This window comes from Eubalaena glacialis, chromosome 3 (assembly GCF_028564815.1).
Source record: "Eubalaena glacialis isolate mEubGla1 chromosome 3, mEubGla1.1.hap2.+ XY, whole genome shotgun sequence".
Classification (NCBI taxonomy): domain Eukaryota; kingdom Metazoa; phylum Chordata; class Mammalia; order Artiodactyla; family Balaenidae; genus Eubalaena; species Eubalaena glacialis.
This window is the reverse complement of record NC_083718.1, coordinates 781,565-805,260: the sequence shown is the minus strand read 5'-3', so window position 1 is coordinate 805,260 and position 23,696 is coordinate 781,565. Positions and strand designations below refer to the sequence as shown.

Below are 23,696 nucleotides of genomic sequence, written 5' to 3'. Positions count from 1 at the left end.
CTTTAAGCCACGCGAATGCCCTCCCTGCTGGAGGTAGTGGACGGACTTCCCCGCCCCACCCCTGCCTCCTGGGGATTAACACTGTTGACAGTGGAGCGTCATTCTTTGTGTTCAGCACCTAGGACCTCACGGTTCCAGCAGCAGGAGAGCCAGAGCCCTTGGCTGAATATCCTCTGTCCCTGGGCCCTTCTGTCTTCCTGCTCCGCCCACAGGGTGGGGACCTGACTCCCTCTTCTCCCTCCCCCAGCTCTACGAGAGCGCCCTGACCGAAAACCAGAAACTGAAGACAAAACTTCGGGAGGCCCAGCTCGAGCTGGCAGACGTGAAATCCAAGCTTGAGAAGGTGGCCCAGGTGAGGAGGGGGAGGGGGGAGGGGGCGAGGTAGTCAGGTCAGCCCTCCTCAGAGATTTCGTTTGGGTGGGGTTCAAAGCACATGGAACTTAAAATTGGAAGTTGATGGTCCAGTGAACCATTCCTGGTGCCCGAGTGCTAGTAATTACTCTTACGGGTTATCTGCTCATTTCTTAGCGGAGAGTGTGGGCCAGCGTCAGGGCTTGGTCTTGGGCAGTGTGTGCCTCCTGCCTTGTCAGTCGTGGTTTGGTCACAGCAAACCCAGGATGAAGGTGTCGTTGGGACGTTGGGTTCTGTCCTGCAGCACCTGTGACAGAACAAGGAGCCAGATAAATCTCTTCCTCTCGCTGCCAGGCCTGGTTTAATTAGTGACACATAGCGGGTGGTGCACTCATCACCAGGGAGATAGACCCTCACTGAAGGCTGGCGCGGGCCCTGTCTTGGGTTATTGCTGGGTCAGCAGGAAGCCGCCTGGAGGCCTGGGGATGAGAATTTGGACTGTTACTGGGAAGCTCAGATGAAGACCAGAGCTGGCTGTCGATTCTGCCCCAGGGTGGGACCCAAAAGCAGAGACGAAAACGCTGGGATCGACGACAGTGAGCATGTGGGGCTCGGGGCAGTGCCCTCCCAACACCCCCGGGCAGGCAGGGGTGCTGGTGCTCGAGGGGCCGCGCTTTCCTGAAGGGCTCGGCCAGCGCAGAGCAGGCCTGTCCTGGGAGCTGCCCGTCATTGTCATCGTGGAAGGGCCCCGCGTGGTTGCGGCGGCCGGGGCCAACTTTGTCCTGAACCGGCACGGGCTGGCTGTGCTGGTCTCGGCGGCGGGGCATCCTGCAAGGAGCCACGGCCCCGCCCACCCCCGCTCCCTCCTCTGCAGAAGCCCCAACAGTGCATCCTTTGAGCTTTGGGGTCTCGGCTTTGGAGTCGTGAGCCAGGGACACTGATTGCACAGAGGGCGTTGAAAATAAACTCAGCCTTTTAGTCGCTGGGGAAGAGCATTGACTTTCTAGCCAACTGCTCTGCTGGGTATGTTGGAATATACTGAGTTTTGCCAAATACAAGTTACTGAAATTCAGAAGAAACGGTGGTGCTGCAAACCAAGCCTCTGCTCTTTACCAAAATTGGACTGTTGGCAGGACAGTGGAGGGGAGGCCTGTCGACCCCACACATCCGTGTGCAAACAGTTACCACGTGCACACCTGGCGTGTTCCCATGAGAGGTCCAGCCTAACTCTGAGGGGTTAGGGTTAACACAGAGCAAAACAAAATTAGCTCTTTGTCGAAGTGAACTAGGTAAGTTCTCTTTGTGCAGGTGAACCAAGTAGTGAAATCGGCACAGCTTCTGCACTGCTCAGGCTTAGGGAAGAGAGGCTTGTGGTGCAGACGCGCCGCGGCTGTGACCTTCAGAGCAGACGGTGAGAGCCCGGCACGGGAGCCAGGAATCCCAGTTTACTGCCAGTTCTGGCTAGTCCTTAATTTGTTGAAAAAGAAACCTCCTCGGTAAGACCAGCGTAATTTCTGTACTTATTAAATGTTTCCGTGCCTGGTACTAGGCATAAAAGTAGTCACTCTGTCGTCATTAACTGTCTATTGATTGTAAGAAATTCTGCCCAAAAGGGACTCAGGGGTCATTTCCCTGCCCTGTCTAAGAGTCGTTCCCTAAAGCTGTTTTCTACTTTGTAGCTGTGGCGGCTAAATGTTTTTAACCCCTCTGCAAAAATTATCTTCAAAGTAGACGATGATCCAGAATAACGTTCTAATCCTATCTGGAAGCCCAGTGTATAAAACAGTAAAAGTTCTGTTCAAAGCAGGGCAGGTCCCATGAATGGACCCCTGAGAGGCTCTGGCAGCCCGTCCTCCTTGAAAATCACAGCCTCGGTCCCCAAAACAGAAGGAGCAGAGCGGGAAGGGGTCGCTCAGAAGAGTGCCTGGCGCTCAGGCTTTGACAGGAGAAATGGCACTTTCATTTCCTCTGGGCCTGAGATTCCAGAAAGAGGGGAGGGAGGGGCGGTGAGGTGGGAGAAGATGGTTGGCCTTGAAGTGTGTGTGTGTGTTTATATGTGTGTATGTATGTGTGTGTATTGTGTGGTCTGTGTGTGTGTGGTGTATGTGTATATGTATTGTGAGGGGTGTGTATGGATGTGGGTATGGGTGTATATATATGTAGTGTGTGTGTGGTGTGTGTGTATGTGGTGAATGTATGGGTATAAATATGTATTGTGTGTGTGGTGTGTATATATATAGTATGTATATGTGGTGTGTGTATTTGTGTTTGTGTTGTGTGTGTGTGTTGTGTGTGTATGTATTGTGTGTGTTGTGTGTGTGTTGTGTATGTGTGTGTATGTGTGTGTGTGGTGTGTATATGTATTGTGTCTGTGTGTGTATATGTTGTGTGTGAAGGGTGTGTGTGGTGTGTATATGTATTGTGTGTGTATGTGTTGTGTATATATATGTTTTGTGTGTGTGTGATGTGTATATGTATTGTGTGTGTGTGTTGTGTGTATATATATTATGTGTGTATGTGTGGTGTGTATGTATGTGTGGTGTGTATGTGTGTGTGTGTGGTGTGTATATAATGTGTGTATGTGTGGTGTGTATGTGTGTGTGTGGTGTGTATACGTATTGTGTGTGTGTGGTGTGTATATATTATGTGTGTATGTGTGGTGTGTATATGTGTGTATGTGTGTGTATGTGTGGTGTGTATATGTATTGTGTGTGTATGTGTTGTGTATATATATGTTTTGTGTGTGTGTGTGGTGTATATGTATTGTGTCTGTGTGTGTATATGTTGTGTGTGAAGGGGTGTGTGTGGTGTGTGTATATGTATTGTGCATGTATGTGTTGTGTGTATATTTATTATGTGTGTATGTGTGGTGTGTATATGTGTGTGTGTGGTGTGTATATGTATTTGTGTGTGTGTGGTGTGTATATATGTTGTGTGTGTATGTGGGGGGTGGTGTGTGTGGTAACGCCTTTGCACTTGTGACCATGTTACACTTCTGGGAGCACTGCTGCCGCCTCCACGCCCGGCGGGGATACTGTGAACTCGGAAGGGCGGCGACTTCGACTCTGTGACATCAGGACCCGTGGGTTGGGCCACATGTCCAGGCATCCGGTGGGGCTGGACTAGACGGGCCCTCTGGCCCTGAGACGCTCCAGTAACAATGTGTTCCTTCTGTTTGCACCAGCAGAAACAAGACAAGACGGCCGACCGGTCGTCGGTCCTGGAGATGGAGAAGCGGGTGCGTGTGCGTGGGGGGGGGAGGACACCGTCAGAAGGAGGCGGGAGCCTGCACGTCCCATCCCAGGGGGCGCCTCGTTCTCTCCGTCTGACTGGATAGCAGTTTGGTCGCTGGTGCTTCGGCCTCCTCAGAGCTCAGGGCGGGAGGGTCCTCAGGGGGCTGTCCGCGTTGCCCTGGAAAAGCGGAATTGCACAGGTTCGCCTGCCACGGCGTGTAGCCCAGGCCTCTGGACCCTTCCCGTCCCTTTGAACAGAAGGGGAGCTTCAGCAGGACCCTCTGCCCCAGGTTGAGGTCTTAGGACTCCAACCCTAAGAGCAGACAGTCTGCTGGCTCTGACCAAGGTGGGGCGGCTCTGGGTCAGCTGCTGACCCCTCCTGACCACACTCAGAGTATCTTTCTGGGGGCTGACATTCTCGGGTTGGGCGAACTCAGATTTATTGATGAACCCTAGCTTTGACTTGACCCTGGGCGTATAATGGGTTCCCATCTCCCCTGATGGTGTTTAATTTGGAAAGCAGCTGAGTTTTAAGTTTTATTCCCATGGCTTTGGGGTCCGGATAAGTCGGGGGTGGGGTGGGGGGCAGGGTTTTGACTCCTTTCCAAATCTGTCAGATGTTCAGCAGTTTCGTTGTGTTGAACAGGAGAGGCGAGCCTTGGAGCGGAAGATGTCGGAGATGGAGGAGGAGATGAAGGTATGGAGAGGCGCGCTTGCCGTGTGCCTGCACCCAGGCCTGCGGGGCGGGTCACGGGCAGCTCGTGAGGGATGCGGGCATGGTGAGGACGAGGTGAGCCTGTGCGCGGCCCCTTCCCTGGCTCTCAGCTCACCCGGCGCCCCTGGGGCCCCTCACAGCCTCTCTGGGGACAGACATGGCCTTTGGTGTAAGGGGATGTCGTCCAGCAGGCTGGAGGCAGACCTGAGCAGAACTCGTAAGGTTTTCTCAGCAGCAGCTTCACCCCGAGGGAGGGACGGGTGAAAGGCTGACGCCGGGTTCCCAGCTCCTGGCCCCGGGAGGGGAGCCTGGGAAGTGGGAGCCGGGAAGGCACGCAGGGGGAGCCACTCCTCCGTGGAGGGCAGGCTGATTCTCCTGTTGGTCTCCTGCCCCCGCCCTTGCCCCTGGAATATTCAGCCACATCTCCCTCCCCGGGACCTGTGGCCACCACCCCCTCCATCAGCCCTCAGTGGACAGTCACCATCGGGGCAGCGAGTCCTGGAAGCCGCACTCGCGCTGCCCAGGGGAGGGGGAGAGGGAAGGAGCTGTGGGAGTGCATGGGACCCGGGCCTTGGGGCTGCAGCGCGTGGGGCCGCGCCACGGCAGCTGGGTGCCGCTCGGCTGCTTTCCTCTCCTGGCGGATCTTCGCCCGTGAAACACGTGCCTCTGGCTCCCGGGAGTGTGAGCAGAGCCCTCAGGCCAGGAGTCCTCTGGGAGAGGCGTTTATGGCTCCCATGGCCTGAGAAGGTTGGTTCTTTACTGAAAAAAGGTGCTCAGGGCTCAACAAGGTCAAATGCCTGGGATCCTGTGGGTCTGCGGGGCTGCTGCACGAGGGAGGGGCAAGCCCTGTGCGCGCTCCACGCGCTCCATCCCGGACGCGCCGGGACGCCCGCACGCAGTGCCAGGCAGTGCCGCCTGCGTCTCAGGAACAGCCAGGAGCAAAAATAGCTGGTGGTTGCTTCTCCAGCTGCTGGTTTCTCCAGACCCACCTCACCTGCCGCTCAGAGCACGTTCGCAGGCTGAACGGGTCTGAATGGCAGGTCCACGGCTCCCGGTTGTACAGGGGCTCCTCCATTTTTGAAGCCCTTGCGTTATACTATCTGTTGGCAACTAACAGGATGCTCATTAAGAAATGGCCCAGACGCTGATCAGGAGCATAGATAAGGCCCAAGCTGTTGCCTTGTAGGGTCCTTGAGGGCCCAGGCCGCCTCGTACCCTCCAGCCGGGAGGCGCTTTCTTTCTCATCCATTCAGCCCCACACAAGGGCCGGATCGCAAGCCGAAGGGGAGCAGCTGGGTTCCCCCCCACCCCCAATTTCCGCTCTGAGTACAGACGCGCCAGGCACCCTTGGGGCCATGGGCTGGGGCAGGTGCGTCTTTCTCTCTGTCTCGTCAGCCTCTCGGGCTGAGATTTCATGAACGAGGTCGTGAGTCCTTTTCTTTCCTCGATGGAGATCAGGTACACGGAAGCTCGTGCCCCGCTCAGCCCTGGGTCGTGTGCCGGCCCACCTCAAATTCAGGCGGAGCCTGGCCATGACCATCTAGGCCCCAGACCAGTAGGTATACTGATTGAAAGCCAATCTTCTTTTAGTTAAAAAATTTCTTCATGAGTCAGCTGCCCTTGTTCTGCATTGCCAGTCGCAGACCCCTGAGGGAGAAACTCCTGCCGGCTCAGCCCTGAGCACGTTCGCTCAGCTCGAAGCCCGGCCAAGTGAGCAGACAGCCCCGCTCCACCCAGGGACTGGGGGGGACGTGCCAGCCGCCCGCCAGCCGACCCTAGGGTGTTTGCGCCTGGACCCTCTTTGGGGACAGAGACTTCAGACGTACAGACTCAAGCATCGTCAAATTGGTGTGCTGGCCTGCAGGGGGTTCAGGGGATGCTTGGTCAGCTTTCAGGCTCTTCACGCAGACAGCAGTCTGTGGGGACATGCATGTATGCTCGGTAGCCAGCCAGCAGTACAGGTAACTGGTCACACCCGGGGCCCAGTTGAGCTGAGGGCGAGTGGACCCTGTTCAGTTTATACAGATGCTCAGATCCTCCGGGCATAGTCCACAGGGAGCAGGGGGTGACCTCCAGTGAACCCTGAGGAGTCCGGGGGAGCTCAGGGACAGAAAGGGACTCAGGCCTGTTCCCCGACTCTGGGAGCCGTGAGATGGGCTCGCCCGTGGGGTGTGGGGCTCCATGGTGGCGACACAGGCTGCGCCTTTCTGGTCTTTACTTGGGAAGGTAGGCGTTTATGGACTCTCCCCAGGAGAAGCGCACGCGGGCTGGGCTGGAGCGGGGTTGCGTGCCAGCCTCTCCGGGTGTGCAGGTCAGCATGCCTGCGTCAGGCCAGAGAGCTTTCCCATGGCGGCCTCCTCCCACGCCTCCTCCCCTTCCCCCAGGCCCTCGCATGGGAGGAGCCTGGCAGCCAATCCCCGATGAGATTGCTCTTGGATTTTTCGTTTTCCTTGCCCTGGCAGCCTCCCCGGCCACCCTGCTCTGTGCCCTCCTACCGCCTCCCCACCACGCCTTGTTCTCAGCCTCGCTCCTACGGCAGCTTCCTGCCTTTATGGCCACATTCTTCCCCCTCACCCTGCCCGTGCTCACAGGTTCACAGGAATCGTCCTCATAGTTTATCGGTATTCCCCAGGAGGCAAGGACCGCTTCATGTAAGGACCATGACTGCATTCAAAGCTTTGGTCCAGTGTCAACCCCAAAGAAGGGTGAGAGCCAGGGACTCTCCATTGGTTCTTAAATTGGGTCCCGCAGGCTGCACCGGGACCCCCTCTGTCCTCTCCCGGCCGCTCCAGGCTGCTCAGGACTGCGTGGCTGCCCTCCCTTTTCCCAAGGTGGCAATTCTCCCTCTGTGGGGAAAGAGATGCAGCCGTTTGTCTCTGCTTGTTTTTCCTTTTCACTGTTTTCATCTTCATGCTGCCTTTCATTTTCTTGCTTCTTTCACTCCCAAACAGCTATACCTCCTCCCGTCTTTCATTTCTGTCCTTCTGTCCACGTGGGCAGGAGAGACTTCCTCTGGTGCCCGGCGACCTGTCTGTAGTCACCACAGCCCACAGGATTGTCATCTCCGTCTGTGAAGCCCCGTTCGCATGACAAGACCGCGTTCTCTCTCCCAGATCGCATGACAAGACCGCGTTCTCTCTCCCAGAGCTGGTGGCCTCAGGGCCAGGGTCAGGGAACTCTTAGGAAGGACTAGTGACAGGAAGCAGGCCTGGATAGGACTCCGTTTATTGCCAGCTTTAGATCCTTCGTGGGACACAGGGATTGGGAAGAATGGCTTTGGGCGGGTTGTTCTGTTCCATGTGCAACACGGACACATGCTAACAGCTGGACTGGCAAGGGTATCGGTCACCGGTCCATTTTCGTTGGACACGACGCCCTCCACCTTTGTGCAGAGCTGTGATTCCACGGCGGAGGCTGTCTGTGGCAGCTTTAAGTAGCTCCCAGCCTCTTTGTGACCCGGGCAGAGACAGTATAGTCTGCCATGGGTTCCCTGGTGTATACTCTCCCGGAGCAGGTGGGGGCAGGCGGGCAGTTCTTGATCCTGGAACAGGCGTCCGGGCAGCAGAGGAGGCCTGGTGACGATGCTTCCAGGAAAGGTAGAGGGCCTTCTGTAGGTGCGCCTCCCACAGAAAACACTTCAACAACAGGCCCTCTCTTCTTTGCCTCGTTCCATTTTTTAAAATGAAAAATAAATGAGGTAATAGAAAGACGCAGAAAGAAAACAAGTGGGAGTAGGGGGCCAAGTGTGGGGGGAGGAGGAGAGGAGGGGAGAGCAGGGCAGCAGCTGGACTTGGGAGAAGCTCCGGGCGCCCTGGGCTGGCCCCGCCTCCGCACAGCCAGACCTCGGCCCCGCCCCCGCCCCCCCTCCCCACCCCCACACACACCATTCCTCTGGCCTCTCTCCTTTCCTTTCTTGCATGCGAACTAAAAACAGAAACAAAACGTCAACGTGATTTCTTTGTCCCACTTTTCTCTCCTCTGGTCCGTCTCGTCTCTGTCTGCCTGTCTGTCCCTCGTGTCTCACTCTGCAGAACCTCCACCAGCTAAAACAGATTCAGACCTTGAAGCAGATGAACGAGCAGCTGCAGGCTGAGAACAGGGCCCTGACCCGGGTTGTGGCCAGACTCTCGGAGGCCATCGAGGGCTCGGACCCCCAGGGGCTCTAGTCCTGCCCCCTCCTCCCCTCCTCCACTCCAGGCACGTTCCCTCTTGTTGTTGGTCCCGGGCTCTGCGCTCGCCCACCAGGGCCTGCGCGCAGTTTCCTGTGAAGGTTGGTGGTCTGCAGACGCGGCATGGGCCGTGACGACCCAGGGCCGGGGCCTGGCCTGGGCTGCCGTCGGTTTGGTGAGACTCTTCCCCTTGAGATGGAGCGCGGGTCACTCAGCCAGACGGGTCCACGCCTACCTGTGTGTGGGCACGCACACGTTTCTCGGGGGAGGTCAGGGTCTCGGTCAACAGCAATCCAAGTGCAACCTGGTCCCTGGAGCAGTCGGGCTGCGCCTGGGGTGACGGTGACCAAGGGCAGGGGCCACACGTTCCAGACACCTGGGGGTTTGAGCACATTTGTGCCAGGCACCCCTCAGAGGCAAAGGCCTGCGTGTCTGTTCAGAGCTCCCCTGCTGGTTCTGTTGTGCAGCTGGGCTGAGAACCGCGGCCCCAGGGCCTGACAAGAACTAGCGCTGGGGGGGCACTGACCCAGCCCCGCTCTGCCCAGCCCCTGCTGGGTCTTTGCATCCTTCTCCCTGCTTGGCGGGTGTTGCCCTCCTCCCTGTCACAGATCTGGGCCTGGGGATGTGCCCTCCCACGGCCAAACCCCCAGCCCCACTGCCAGCGGGGGGCTTCGGGGGGCTTGCAGAGGAGGCGGCAGGTGAGCGGGGGCTCGTCTTCACCTGAGAACCAGGAAATGCATCTTCTGAACTTGACGCCTCTCCCTGGTTGTGGGTCTGAAGACAGGCTCGCAGATGGCTCACTTTCCCACCGTGGCAGCGTGCGGGGTCCTCACTGCTGAGCGGTTTCACTCTCTGAAATGAGATTTTAACTTCCAGCAACAATGGAATGAGTCCTGACCCAGGCCTGTTCTTTCTGCCTGTTTGCTGTGTCTCCGGGGTCAGTAGCTGGCAACTAGTCCCCACTAGATCTGAAGCACCCGAACTACTGTCGGGCGGAGCTGCTACCCTGCTGGAGACGCTGGGACACAGAAGCCTGAGAGGGAGGTGGCCCGCGGCCCCGAGCAGCCTGCCAGCCCTCCTCGTGGAAGCGCATCAGGGCCAAGCGCCACGCCAGGAGATGAGCCAGCTTTGACCTGGGGCGAACGGGGGGCCCCCAAAAGATGGCCCAGTCTTCTCGGTTTCCCTGCTGGTGCGGGCGAGCATGGGGTCAGGAGGGGCTGGTGACCCTGGAGATGGCTGTCGTCTGTGAAGGCCTGTACTGAGCACTGTACTCGCTCTTTCTCATTTATTCCCCGCAACAGTCACTTTTCTTATGGAAAAAACCGAGTCACAGAAGAAGTAACTTGCCCAGGTCACTCCGAGGTCACTCGGAGGGTACGGGGCGGGCAGACCAAGGACGTCAGGCTTCGGGCCAGCCGCGCACCCACCGCCTGGCGGCCCTGGCGTCGGGGGAGGGGGCAGCCCGCGGCCCCTCAGTGCCAACTCCCCAGCAGGGCCACGCAGAGAGGCCCGCCTGGGTCACGGGGAAACCAACAAGACGCGTGGGGATTCCGTGGGGTCAGGTTCCAGCATCCACGAGTGCCGTCTTCCTGGAGCCGGGCCGTTGTGTGCACATCGCCGTGTCTGCGGGCCCTTGAGAGGCGGGCGTCGCTCAGAGACCATGCGGCTTCAGACCCGGGCCTTCGCCACCCAGCCCTTTCCAGAAGGAGCCTGCCATCCCCGCCGACGGGCACTCGGGAGGGCCGGCCTGCCCCCGGTTTGGGGGTCTCGCGGGGCCACTGCAGCGTCGGGACCCCCCGCCCGCACGCTCCTCACCCAGGGTTGGAAGAGGTGACGCTGGAGAAGAGGCGCTTTGTTTTATTTGTCTTCCACGTCAAACTGAGGCAGACCGGGCACTTAGAAACGAGGAAGCCGTGCAAGCTCCCCGTGCGCGGCGCTTCCACGGGCGTCCTGCGTAGTCGTCCTGTGCCTCACGTGTGGCTCCAAGAAGCCCCTCCGCTTCCTCCTCTCCCTCCTGAGCCCGGCTTCCCCACGGTTCCTCCGCGCCCCTCTCGTCCTTCCTGATGCTCCCTGGAGCTGGCCGCAGGAGCTCGGGCAGCTGGGAAAGTGCCTTGGCCAAGTTTTTCCCAAAGAATTGAGTCTCAATGTGGAGAGAAGTCTCCAAGGCTTGAGGACGCGTTTGTATGTGTTTTTAAAGGGGAGTGGTTCAGATCCAACCTGACGAGCTGCCAGCGGTGACACACGGCCTGTCCCCACGTAGAGCTTCTTCCCACCCGGGGCTCCCGTCGTGGGAACACAGCCTGAGAGTCTCGCTGGCGCCCAGGCTGCCGGCCCCCGGGGTGCCCTGGGAGGGCACATGGCAGGGGAAGTGGAGGGAGGCCACGCCGGCGGGCTGCTGCGAGCCTCTTGGCTTGAGTGTCTGGGCAGTTGAGGCCAGGGGGTGGAGGCAGAAGAGGGAGGCCAGCCAGGCTCCAACGGTGTCAGGTCGGAGGTCAGAGGACAGGCCTGCTCTGGTATTTCCTGGATTAACGCCCTCTAACACTGCATGTGGTCCCAGCTGTGGCCCCCACGGAGCCCCTGCTTTGTGAGGGACGAGGGCGGGGATGGGCTTCTTTGGATACAAAATGGAAAGCCAGAGAGGAGAGCGGTGTGCCTCAAGCGGCACAGCTCACGGATGACGAGTTCCGGCTTCTGGACCTGCGACCGCGTCTGCAGGGAAGTGAGCTCTGGAGTCAGTGTCCACCTCCCGTGAGGGGCAGTGCTGTGCTGCACTGGTGCTGCTGGCCTCGGGCCCTCGTTTGTGGACCTGAGGATGGCTGCGTCACAGACCCTGAGGCCGCCCTGACGCTCCGAATGTTCTCTGTTCCCTCGATACCAGTGCCTCGCGTGTCTGTGGTCCGTGCCCACCAGGTTAAGTCTCCCTCTGCGACTTAACCTGCATCTTCCATAAGAGGCTGAGGGAGCAGTTCCATTCTTTATGGGGATCTGACTGACCCCTGAGTGCTAACAGCAGAGCCAGAACTGGAATTAGCCCTGGGAACGCGGGGGGCCTGGAGGTTTGAATGACCAACCCGAGGACACTCGCCCCGGACAGATGTGGGTGTGGATTTTTGTCGCCTTCACGGTGAAGAAGTGCTTTCCCTCTGACCTGACTCTCCTGCCACCGGCAAGGCTCACACACCAGCCGTGCCCTCATTGGGACCCGTCAGGGCTGTCAGACGCCCCGCGCTTGCCCAGCCTGGGCTCGGGGCCGCTGCTCCCTCGCTTCACGAGTTGCGTGACACAGTGTGATGGTCTGGGGAGGCCAGGCTGGGAGAACAGACGTCTCCACCCCCACCTCCCACAGCAGAGCCCCAGCCCCCTTTGGGCACTCACGGGCTCCTGGGGGTTGGGGGTTGACTGTGGACATGTGCTGCGGCCAGCGGGGACCTCAGTGGGTTGCGTCACACGGCACCAGAAGCAAGACCCTAAGTTGTCTTGAGGGTGTGACGGGAAAGTCGAGCTGTGCCCCCCACCACGCGTTCCCGCCTTCCTTCCCTTCACCCCATCACCTCTTCTGACCCTTCCCTGTGTCCCCAGCACACATGGCGCTGCCCTGGTTTCTCTGGACCAGAGGTGAGTTCCGGGGAGGAAACCCTGGAACAGTTACGCGTTCAGGAGAAGGAGAGGGTGGCGCACGGGGAAGGGGCTGTTCCTGCCGTGTGCGCGGAGGGGCTGTGGCCCCGAGCGGTACCGTCACCAGCCCGTGAGCAGGAAGATGGGCGCTTGGTCACTGTCACCGGCCGGACTGACTCGCCTTTCCCTTCTGCCGGCAGGTCCTGACGGAACTGAAGTCCGACAACCAGAGGCTGAAGGACGAGAACGGCGCCCTCATCAGGGTCATCAGCAAGCTGTCCAAGTAGACCAGGCGCTGGCTACCCGGGAAGGCGCCGGGCCCCCCCTCTCCCCCGCTGGCACCCGCCAGCCAAGAGGAGCCAGAAGGACCTTTCTCTGGCCGTCGTCCAGTTGCCGCCTCTGCACCCTCAGTGTCCCCTCCTCCGGCCCCTGCCCCTGGGTTTCAGACAGTTTTCATCGAAGCACGACTGCGATCCCTCAACCGACAGAGCCGTCTGGTGGAGGCCTCGGGGTCGCCAGGCCAGCCGCGGACCTGGCCTCCCGGACCTGGCTGCCGGGCCGCTGGTCCACGTAGCGCTTGGTCCAGGCCCCAGCCCTGCTGCCACCGCCATGCGCTCTGGCGTGGGACACACAAGGGGAGGCCTCTGGAGCTGCCGCCACTAGATCCAAGTTGACAGTGACTCCACGTCGGGGTGCCTGCTTGTCCTTGCCTCTCAGGAACTGACTTTTCTCTAACTCCCGCCGGTGGTGGTGGAATTTTTTCTACCAGCAACCCCGTGGCACCCTGACTGGTCTTAACGCCCGTTCCCTCCGTGTCTGGCCCTCTCCCCAGGGCTCGGGTGACCTGGCTTGCCCTTTCCCTTTCTGCCCTTTTACTTTCCTTCCTCCATCCGCCCCGCAGCGCGTGCCCCGGGGGGTAGGGGCTGGGGCAGAGCACCGACCCCAGCGGTGTGCCCAGGCAGCAGTACCGCCAGCCTCTCCCCGGCCAAGCCGGGCTGGGCTCAGCTCCCCATCGTCCTCCCCATGTAGCGTTTCTCTACTAGAACCCCTGCCTGCCCCACCTCCCTTTGACCTCGTCTCCTCTCCTGAAGAGAAGTGGCGCTGCTGTGAGGAGGCGTGGGGGGCGTCTGAGGCCCCCACCCCTCATGCCTTGTGCTGTGAGCGTGGTGGGCTTGATGGCGTCGGGGGCGTGTTCAGGGGAGAGACGATTGTTTGGTCAGAAGCCAGCAGGAGGAATGAGTCTGGACTCGGAGTGGCGAGACCCGGTGGCCAAGGCTGTGTCCCAGGGACCCCACCCCGCGGTCAGGGAGCCTCTGGCAGCTGTGCCTTGATCGCTCGAAAGCTGGGCAGCTTGGATGAGAGTTGAGGTCTTCCTGAGGGTCCCCCTGTAACATGACAGCCCTCCCGTACCTCCGGTTGGGGACCCCCAAGGTGCTGACGCTCCCCTGGGCCTGGAAGTCGGTCCCTACATGCCCTGCTTTTCCCACCTGCCCTGTCTTGGCTATCCTTCTCTGGACGAAAACCTGGACAGGTGGCTCCCTTGGTCCAGCACAGAATTAGGTCATGAGTTCTTGATGATGCCCCAGTATTAACACTTAAGTGTGCTTTTTGTAGGCGCTTTATCCCTCGGCTGGTTTGAGTGTGCAGGTCACTTTGGAGTTGCCGGAGACATTCAGTGTGTAGCGGTCCATTCTCAACATACGCTACCTCTGTCTGGTTTCTCTTTCTTTCCAGCCCCTTCCATGGCCCTCAGAAATGTCACACGCTCTTTAACCCAGAGCCATGATCAAGGTCCCAGTTCAGGATAGGAAATTTGTCTCCTGGGGCAAAACGCCTTTCTCAGAGTTTGCAAATTCTTCCATGTCCAACCATTTCCTGCGAGGAGCGACGCCTGGGGGGGGATTTGTGTCGTCGGGGCTGGGGGTGGGGGAGCGGGGGGGGGGGGATGCTGAGTCAGAGTGAAGTTTCATATCTTCTACTGTAGCGTTTCCTTTGTTCTGGGGGAGGGGACCGGCCACGAGGCCTTGGCCCTGACCCTGACCCTGACCCTGACTCTCCAGCACACCCGGGGTGCTGGGCCAGGGCTGGCGTTAGCTGCCACCTCTTTCTCAGGAAAAGGGAACTGAATTATTAGGACGTCACCTGGACTCTCTTGCATCAGGCAGAGGGGCCGCAGCACGCCCTCCGCTCCGTCTGTGCCTTTCGGGGGCGCAGGCGGCTCTCGGAACCTGGTCGGGCTGTGTCCCGCACCTCCCTCCAGCCCTTCGGTGTCAGGCCTCTCCACTCAGGAAGCCAGGCTCTGTGGCCGGAGCCCGTGGTGTGGACCATCCCGTGATCTCAGGCGCTCTCTCTTATGCAACTAACTCTGTGAGACAGACTCTGAATCTGGTCTCTTTCCAGGCTGTGCTGGTCCGTGAGGTGATGGCCAGGGGCCTCCTCGCTGCCTCTGGGGTTCCGCCCTGTCACCGTGGTGCCTGGATGGGTGGTCAGCGCTGGGGGGAGGGCCTCGTCGTCCTTGGCCAGCGGTTTTCTGGACAGGCCGCACCTCTGGGAATGACAACCAGCCTCTGAGAGTCTTGAGTCTCTGGCTGAAGCCTCACTGCTTCGCCCCCTCGTGCCTGAGGCCCCAGGCCTGGCCTTGGAAGGGTCTGAAGGAAGGATGAGCCCTGGCCTGTCTCCTCAGCCCACTTGCAGGGCGTTAGCTTCTCTGCTTCCCTGCCCTGAGCAAATCGTGTGCATGTTAGCGCCACTCGGGATGAAAGGCGGCTGGAATCCCACTTCTAAGCCTATGGACCCCACCAAGGTGTGTGTGAACTGCCAGCGTGGAGAGGAGCAGCTCGTTTCCGTCTCCAGGTTTCTGGCCCAGGAGCAGGCCTCTCCCACCCAGACGGACACAGACAGAGGCCGGGGTGGCGGTGGGCGGGGTGGGCGCTGCTCCGGGGTGGGCGCTGCTCCGGGGTGGGCGTGAGGCAGCAGGAGCAGCGCAGAGGGGCTTCCCAGATTCCAGGCCACTGTGTGCCTCCAAAGGGAAAACCTCGGGGACTCAGCAGTTGAGCCGGTAGGGAGGGGGCCCCTGGTTCCATCCACTGGGTGAGCGCTGGCGTCCTGGCCTCCAGCACCACCCCTGACTCTGGACACGGCGGCCAGCGGTCATAGGTGGTCCTGGCCCTGTCGGGGCCTAGTTATAAGTACAGAGCGTGGTCCCCATTACTGAGTTTTAAGGCAGGTTTCAGCACCTCGGAGGGTGTCTCCTGACCTTGTAGGAAGGCAGCTGTGGCGGCAGAACGAGGCCGCTGAAAGGACCGGGCGTCGGGGCCCGGGGCCAGCGCCTGTCCTGACCAGCCGTGCGGCCGTCTGTGAAAGGGGGCTGGGCTGGTGGTCCTCAGGACCCGTCCTTGGCTTGAGAGTCTGTGATTTGTTGATTCCTAGGGAGACCAGAACATTTCTCACTCAGAGTTTTTGCTCTAACTTCAAAAATTCTTTTCTTCTCATTTAAATTGTTTAAGTGTGTGTCAAGGTGGGAAAGTGAATTCAGTATGGAGGGTAGTGGCCGTCCTTCCTGATGGCCTGGTGAGAATATGCAAACCCGCGGGGGTGGAAACACGGCCTCTGGATGAGTGGTTCTCACGGGAGGGGCCCGGCTCCTGGCATCCAGACAGCAGACACGCTGTGTTTCTCCCCGCCGGCCACTCAGTCTCAGCTCTGCCTTAAGCACCAGAGGGCCTTCCTCGAGGAAACCCCAGCCTTTAGTTTTGTGGGGCCATCAGATCTGGACCTGGGCTGTCGCAAGCCGAGGTCCCTCCCCTGAGCAGGGCTGCAGGGAGTTTACACCAAAGGCTGCAGGACCGAGCAGCCCCTGGGGAGGAGGGGCAGGGCCAGGGTCTGGGGCCCGCATCCCTCAGCCTCCAGCCAAGCCGAAGCTTTGCTCAGCCTCCCGGATGGGTATGTAGACTCTATCAAGGATGGCCACTGATCGCTTGTGCTCTGATTAGATTGGGCAGTAGATCAGCTTCATTGCGGCCCCGGGAACCGTCATTGTCACGGCTGCTTGGGAGTGAGGTGGGCTCGGGGGCCCAGAAGAACCAAATAGAGAACTGGACTGGCTGGTGGCTGCGTAGCAGGCGATGCAGCCCCTCCCGTGAGGGTCGTGGTCGGGCATCGGGTTGAGGGGTCCTGGGAGCGCCTCCTGGGGAAGTACGTCCAGAGACAGACACTGCTGAGGGTTGCTTTGATCCTACCTCAGGAGGTTTCGAGCTTTGGGGATCGCTCTTGCTTCTAGTCTGTGTGCACACGCGTGTTTGCTACATGGAGATTTCAAAATGCAATCTCATCACCCAGTTTCATCCAAATGTGTTATTCTGTTAACTCATATCTTTTGCTTCCCCCCTCCATTCCCCAGAGGGCTTCTCTCTGAGCTTCTCCAATTAATCTGCTTCTCATTTTGGACTGGGAATCTGCCAGAGTTACCTTTTCTGTTACTTCTCCAGATTTTCCCCTAATGCTCCCAGTAAACTTTTCCTGGGTGGCCCTTTAAGGTGACCTCAGGATGCTCCTGTCCTTGCAAAATAAACACACCTTTCGCCCTCCCACCTACTCTCATCTTCCTCCACATTAATTTTTTGCTTTTCTCACTTGGAGCTGATGGTGCTTTAGAGGAGAGATTGTCGACGAATCAGCCCCGACTCTTCCGGTTGCAAAGCTGACTGGCTGTGCCACTTCCCCCTCGGAGGTGAGGTTTGGCCCTAGCCTGGGCGGGGCCCATGGGCAGCCTGGCCTCGTCTGCGCAGCTAGAGACTGAGTGAGTCCTCAGGAGGGCAGCGGGCAGTGTCGGTGCATCTGGGACGGTGGCTCATCTGCTGTTGCCTTGCAGGAGCAGGTTCAGGGAAGGCAGGGCCCCGGGGGCCTTGTGAAGCCTCGATGGTCTCACAGAAGCAGGACTTGGGGTGTGGGCAGGTTCTGGACGTGGGGTGTTAGGCTGGCCTCTGAGCCTGACCTGCGTCTTCTCTCCACACCGCGCTCTTCTGGGGAGGGGGCTCGGAGGGAAAGACGAGGGGCTCAAGCCAAGACAGCAGGAGGTGGGCCGCAGGGGTGGGGGTCCCCTTGCACCCCTGAAAGGCTGGGGCTGCCGTCAGGCTGGCACCCAGGTGGGGGAGGGCGAGACTGTGTCCCCATGTCCCGCCATGGGGGACTCTGACTCAGGCTGCAGCGCCGTGGTCCCCCCTCATCCCCCTCCGTTCCCTCTGCCTCGGTCTTGATCAGTCAGTGGAAAGAGCTGTGAGACCCTCCCTGGGGTCTCCACGCCCCCATTCCAGGGGTAGCGTTTTGTCTCTGATCACCTTACCCCCACCTGACTTCCCCTCCAAGAAAGCACCAGATGGACCGTTTTAACTTGGCTCCGTTGTAAATACACGTGGTGGGGATGGGGGTTTAGGAAGGGACCCAGATGCGCTTTGTGAGCTGAATGTATTTTTATGCAATTTTGAGTGGCCTTTCAACTCTGAGATGAATGATTTTGTTTTACTGGTTGTTATTATATAGTATTATTAAGTATTCTGTGTTTGAAAGTTTGGGAATAATAATATTCACATCTACATGATGCCTGTAAACACAACAGTATTTATAAATAAGTAAATTAAATTGTGTTTTAACTTTGTGACTGTCTCCACAGTTTAGGAAATGGGGTTTATAGAACCTTACATCTGGGCCAGCCTGTGGTAGTTTCATGTCACCATCCTTGCCACTGGGGGCCTCTGTCCCAGGGACGGCCACAAGGCCAAGGAGGAGCCTGGCGGGGGCTCCCAGCGTCCGGGGATGGGCACTGGTGCTCTCACCCCAGGCGGCTGGGGCCCTGAGAAGGTGGCTTCCTTGGGTTCCCAGGGTCTCTGCCCTCTGCTCTCTGCAGCACTGTCTCTGCAGGGCCACCGTTCGGTTCAGGGGAGCCGGAACCACTCCCTGGCTCCAAACTCTAAAGGCAGCTGGCGGGGGTCACTGGAGGTTACGGTGCTCAGCCGCTGGCAGGGGGGCCAGGGTCGGGCCCTCCATCCGTCCTAGTGCACCCCATCTGGTTTGCTCAGCCCCCGTTCACACCCAGCGGAGGCCCTGTCACCGAGCTGGAGGTCAGGGAGGTGAGGGAGGGAGGCGTCTTCTCCCCCGCGGCCCCAGCTGCTGTCCTGCGGCCCAAATCGGAGGCAAAGGAGCAGGTCTGTAGCGAGGGCTCCTCTGGGTGCCCGCTGGGCCCAGGCGGTCAGCGGAGACTGGGCATCACCTGGAGGCGGTGAGGCCCGGCCCTTCCCTCTTGAAGCCTCCCCAGCCCTCGCACTGGGCTGGCCTTGCCCCCCCCTCAATCCCAGCCTGCCAGGCCAGCCGTACGGGCTCTGCTTTCTTGTCCCTGGAGCTTGGCCCTGAGCCGGACCCCCCCCCCCCTCCACCTGCTGCAGAGGGGCTGCGGGGGCCTCCCCGAGGAGACGGCCCCCAGGTTGCGGTGAGTACGGGTCACCCTTCCAGGTCTGGGGGCGGTGCTGCCCTACCGTCTCTTTCCAGAAAATCCTGAAGCCCCGTCCTCGGCCTCAGGAGTCACAGACGTCTGAAGGAGTCGGCTGCGGTGAGCTAACCGAGGGCTTGTAGGAACCGTCCCTCCTCCGACCCCACCCCAGGGCCAGACCGTGGCCGCGCCCCAAGCCCGGCTCTGCTGGCAGGGGGTGCCGAGGGTCTAGTCCACCCCAGCCCCGGGGAGGCCTTGCCCCAGCAGCTGCCCTGAGGGCCCACGTGCCCACCGCCCACCCGGACCTGGTCTGGCCTTCTGGCCTCTCCAGCCCCTGAGGGAAGAACCGTGTCCCCAGCCTCACCCCGCGCTGACCCCGGGGGGCGGCTCCTGCCCCCAGCCCAGCAGGAACCACCAGAGGCCACCCCCAGCGTGCTTTCAGCTCATCCCTTTAATAAGGAGACGCTGCTTGTTACAAAAGAGCATGTTGACAAGAGATGAGACAAGAACAGAGCCCACGTGGGGGGTGGGGAGGGCACTGCCAAGTGGGGGCGGGGGCTACACATGGGTCCTTCCTGGGACGACTAAGGCAGGGGTCCTGGTGGGGCTGTGTGTGCCAGGGGGCCTGGGGCCTGCCCGCCGTGGTCGTGCAGTCTTCAGACCCCAGGATTTCAGAAGCAGCTGATCCCATCCTCGGAGGGGAGGCGCCAGGGCAGAACGTCTGGCTTCTCGGGAGGGGTCCTGGGGTCCCGATGGCTGAGGGGGGCCCTGCGCACCCCCGCCTCCACGCCCCCCAGCACAAGGGTCCTGGCTTGTAGCGCACAGGGCCCACCTGCCCACCTGCGGCCCCGTCAGCACTCCTGTCAGACCCCCACACCTCCCCCTCCTCCCATCAGGGCTGGCCGGAGGGGTCGTTCCCGTGCGTGGTGTTCCTCTGCACCGGGGCCTGCGGCTACTGTCCCTCCTGGTTCAGCGTGATGGCTCGGGACCTGGGGCCCCCCGTCCCCCTTCCACCTCCCGCCCTCCCACGGGACACCTGGCCAGGGCCAGGCTGGGGCGCTGGCGAGGGTCCCTCGTAGCCAGACCCGCCCGGCCACAGGAGAGAGCATGCGGGCGGGGGAGCTTGGCCCACCGTGCTCTCCAGCCCCCGGGGTCCCTCCCCACTGCCACCCTCGGCCCCCCAAGCCCCCAGTGTCACGTGGGCAGGGCTGGTTGTCCACCCAGGCGGCATCGGGGACCTGACCACAGACCCAGCCACCGACAGCTCCTGAGAATCCTCGTCGCCTGCACGGGGGTGCCCCCACTGCCCGTCACCACCCACGTGGAGTCGGACCGCGACACCGGGTGAGGGAGCCGGGCCAGTGGGGACATCTGCTGGGGCCCCACTGGGAGCCCTGGACACCATCCGTCCTCGCAACCTGGGGCTGAGCGCAGAGGTGACGACGGGCGAGCCCTTCACAAGTGTCCTGAGGGGAGCCCGTCAGAGGGGCACGGGAGCTCTGGGAGGATGGCCCCACAGGGGCCCCTGTATGGCTTTTCAGTGAATTCAAACAGTGGGAGGAGGGGGCACACCACACACAGGACACAGGGCTAGACGCAGGGCGCCGAGGGTCAGCTCTGCCCACGGTCCCCTGGTCAGACCAGGGCCAGAGGCCAACTCCCCCCGGCGCATGGCAGGGCAGGGGCTGGGTGGGGGGGAAGGACTCTACACGCAAAGTCGAAGGAGCAGCTCAAGTTGTGTAAAACGGGGCTGGGGGCACTCAGCATTGCCATGCGGTTATTTACAGAGTTGAGACATGCATCTTGGTGGGACGAGACTGGGGTCGTGTTCACAGGTGACCACCCTCTCCATGAGGCTCAAATGGCATCAGAAGGTTCTTGTTTTGTTGTCGCTTAAAAAATATATTCTTGCGTCTTCAAGTCACAGTGTCCCCCTTCCCAATATTGCAGCTCAAAGAATGGGTAGAATCCTGGTGACCTGTCCCTGGCCCCCTGAGACTAGGGGTGAGGGCGAGGCAGAAGTGGTCACAGGACTGGGCTGCCAGACAGAGCACGGACGGCGGGGCAGCCTGAGTTTCGGGTGAGTCCCAAACAGCGCCTAGGAGGGACTTACTTACACTTTGAAAGTATTGGTTATCTGAAATTCAAATTTAACTTGGTGCCCTGCATTTTTATTTGCCAAATCTGGCAACCATGTTGGGGGGGCTGAGGGTCACCACGATCAGGCCTGGGGACCCTCCCGTCTGCCACTATCCAGGACTCTGAGGTGGGAAGGGGGATGGAGCGGAGGGAGACCCAGGGACAGCCTCTCTGTGGGGCTGGGGGAAACAGAAGCCAGACACGTGGGGCACGGGACGCCCTCCCTCCCCAACCCCAGGGGTGGCCCCCCCGGTTCGCTCACCCACCGCCTCCCACTGCAGGGTTGGCGGGGGAGCTGCAGCGACCCCCCACCCCCCTCTCTCGCTGAAGCCCTGGGCCAGCAAGATCATCCCAAACCGACTCTAGAAGCACAAGCTACATATGGTTCCTGGGAAGTAAAAAGACCAGGCCTGAGGCTGCGTGAATCCCTGCTGTCCCTTCCCCCAGCTGAGTGCCCCGGAACGTCACTTCCCATCCGGCCCGGCACCGGTCACTCATCATCTGGGGCTTCACCCAGCTTCCCCCAGCCCTCAGCTTCCGCGGCCAAAGTCCGAAAACATGCCCAGAGCCCTGGCAGAGTTGGTTCCACTCTGGAATGATTATTGAAGGAGAAAGGAGGAAACAGAGCTTTCTGGCCTCACCTCCAGCTTCTGGGTGGCACTGGGTTTCGTTTTTCATGGTTTCAGTCCCTTTGTAAAAATCGCTTCTACTTTCCTCTCTGCAATAGACTTTGGGAGTGAAAACACGCAGCCTGGAGACCTCCAGAACCCCTCGTAGCCGACCTTAATTCTGTCCCACTTAGGGCAGGACCCCAACACCCCAGAAACAAGCCTGGTGGCAGTGAAGGTGCTCTGTGGACTGGGTAAGAACCCTCAGGTACAGGACACTTAGGACCATCCGTGTGTTTCCCTACCTAGTTTGTGGGCCCGGTAGATGCCATCTGCTCAGACGGCTCCTCTGAGGCAGGGGCCCGGCCAGGACCAGCCAGAACCCAGGAGAGCACTGCTCCCCTCCCGGGTCCCCTCGACTCCGCACTGGTGCCCGCACTCAATCTCCCAGCCCCTGAGGCTGCCCACTCGGGGTGGGCTCAGAGCCGTAATCCAGCCGCGTCTCCGGGCCCAGGACCCCCAGAGCAGCAGACGTGCTGCAGGGTCCTCTCTCCTTCCCGCCGGAAGACGACAGGCGAGTGCTGGGCTCGGGAGGGTGGACGAGAATCCCAGGTGGGGGAAGGTGGTCAGGAAGGGGCGGGAGAGTGAAGGTAGAGGGTGAGAAGTCAGCTCTGTGGGCCCGGGGGGAGGCTGGGGGGGAGGGGGCCCTGAGGAAGCACCAAATCCCATAGCTCTGCAAGGGGGCATCCAGGCCGGGATGGCCCGCTGTGGTCCCCCCGGTCCTGAAGCCTCACTCTTGTCCTACAGCCCGGGGCCTAGGACCAGCCCACAGTCTTCGTCAGGTCCCACGTTCCTGGCATCAAGTGAAGAATGACTTCCCGAGGACCAAGGGCCACGAGCAAGGCTGGGCCCCACTTCCCAGCTGCTCCCGGAGGAGGCGGCGGCGGCTTCTCACTACCTGCTCGGCCGGGAAACGCAGCCCGGCAGGAACACAACGCCTGCTCCTTTCTGACGGTAAAAGAGATGTCCCTCTGCCTCAGGTGCCCACAGATGCCAGGGTGGCCGGATGGGGTGGGAAGTGCCGCCACGTGTGCTGGGAAAGAGGCGTAGCTCCGGGTCTGGGAAGCCGTGAGTGTTGTGCGCCGAGGAGACAGCCAGGGCCTGCGGCTGCAGAGACGAGGGCCGCCGAGGGAGGGCCGGGGGCAGGGGGCCGGCCTCTGGCCACAGGGGCCAGATGCTCTCGCCCAGGCTGCAGGTTTGGAAGGAGACTCGGTGCAAACTGGACTAACGTATATATGGCTTTTTATCAATGCTAGGGACACGAGGTGAGCAGGGAATGAGCACAAGTGACCACGGGGCAGAACCCGGCCCATGTCCTCCGCCACCGTTCGGAATGGCCGCCCTGCTCCTCGGGATTCACAGGAAGTCCCTCAGGAATGCTAGGAGGGGCCTCCCCACAGGGCCCCTGGGAAAGCTCGGCCAGCTGTCCACTACCCTCCCCCTCTTACCTGGACCTCAGGGGAACTAAGAACCTTTTCAAGCCCTCTGGCTCTGGACAGATACCGTGTCTTCAGACAGCGCTGCTCCACTTTGACTGATTAAGGGAGAAGCACAGGCGGGAGGGGAAGAGATGCCAGTGACTGCTGGCTCCCGTCCTAGAAAGGGAGCCGGCCTCTGGGTCTCCCACCGCAAGGGCGAAGGTCCGGCAGTTTCATTTTGGCCTTTCTGGGAAATGGGTCTTCTGTTTCTTTGCGGTTTGACATCACCCGTCAGCAAGGTGAGGTCGCGGGACTGACAGTCCCCGTTCGAGTCCAGCCAATCTAGCCTGTAGCTCAGGTCTGTGGTGTCCCGGGAAGCCCCCGGCAGCAGGAGGAGGTCCACGCCGGCATCGGGGTTTGGTCCTGGCTCTGCACAAGCCAGTCTCCCCGTGTCGCCTCCCAGCCACTCCCACGCAGTGTGGGAGCTCCCCAGTCCGAGCAGGGTTCTAAACCCTCTGCTCCCACATGGCACCCGTCCACGGCCCTCCACGAGCACAGAGGATGCACACGCGCGCACGGATCACTGGCCGCTGGTTGCCTTCCGTCAGGAATCGGGAGGTGCTGCCATTCCGTTGGTCTGGAACGCTCAGCAAACAGAAAATGCCGCCAAGAGAGCCTCCCTCGGGGCGAGGCCTGGGTGGAGCTTTGGAGGCAGAGGGTGGCGGGCATGCAGCGAGGAAGCTCCCGGGGCAACGACGGGCCAGGCTTCTCTCACCTCCGAGGGGCCCTCCTCAGCCGCCGTCGGAGGGAAGGGGTCTTTAGAAAGAGGGCAAGGGCGGAGAAACGGGGGCAGGGCCGCGCACAGGTGGGCAGGGACGCCTCGAGGGCTGCCCAGCTGAGGTAGCGG

At 60.5% G+C, this 23,696-nt stretch overlaps 1 protein-coding gene across 7 annotated transcripts in view; it reads left to right on the top strand.

Annotated features, from left to right (window-relative positions):
• Positions 1–13,984, top strand: part of PPP1R12B (protein phosphatase 1 regulatory subunit 12B) — a 199,344-nt gene extending 185,360 nt beyond the window's left edge. For 5 of the 7 annotated variants that reach the window (XM_061187241.1, XM_061187240.1, XM_061187239.1 and 2 more), the window contains 5 exons: positions 248–352; positions 1,660–1,762; positions 3,536–3,589; positions 4,231–4,281; positions 12,284–13,984. In XM_061187241.1, coding sequence (XP_061043224.1) covers positions 248–352; positions 1,660–1,762; positions 3,536–3,589; positions 4,231–4,281; positions 12,284–12,657 — 687 coding nt within the window. In that variant the 3' untranslated portion in view covers positions 12,658–13,984. The remainder of the gene's footprint in view (positions 1–247; positions 353–1,659; positions 1,763–3,535; positions 3,590–4,230; positions 4,282–12,283) is intronic. The other 2 variants (XM_061187244.1, XM_061187243.1) reach the window with 2 other exon arrangements.
• Positions 13,985–23,696: the final 9,712 nt, after the last annotated feature.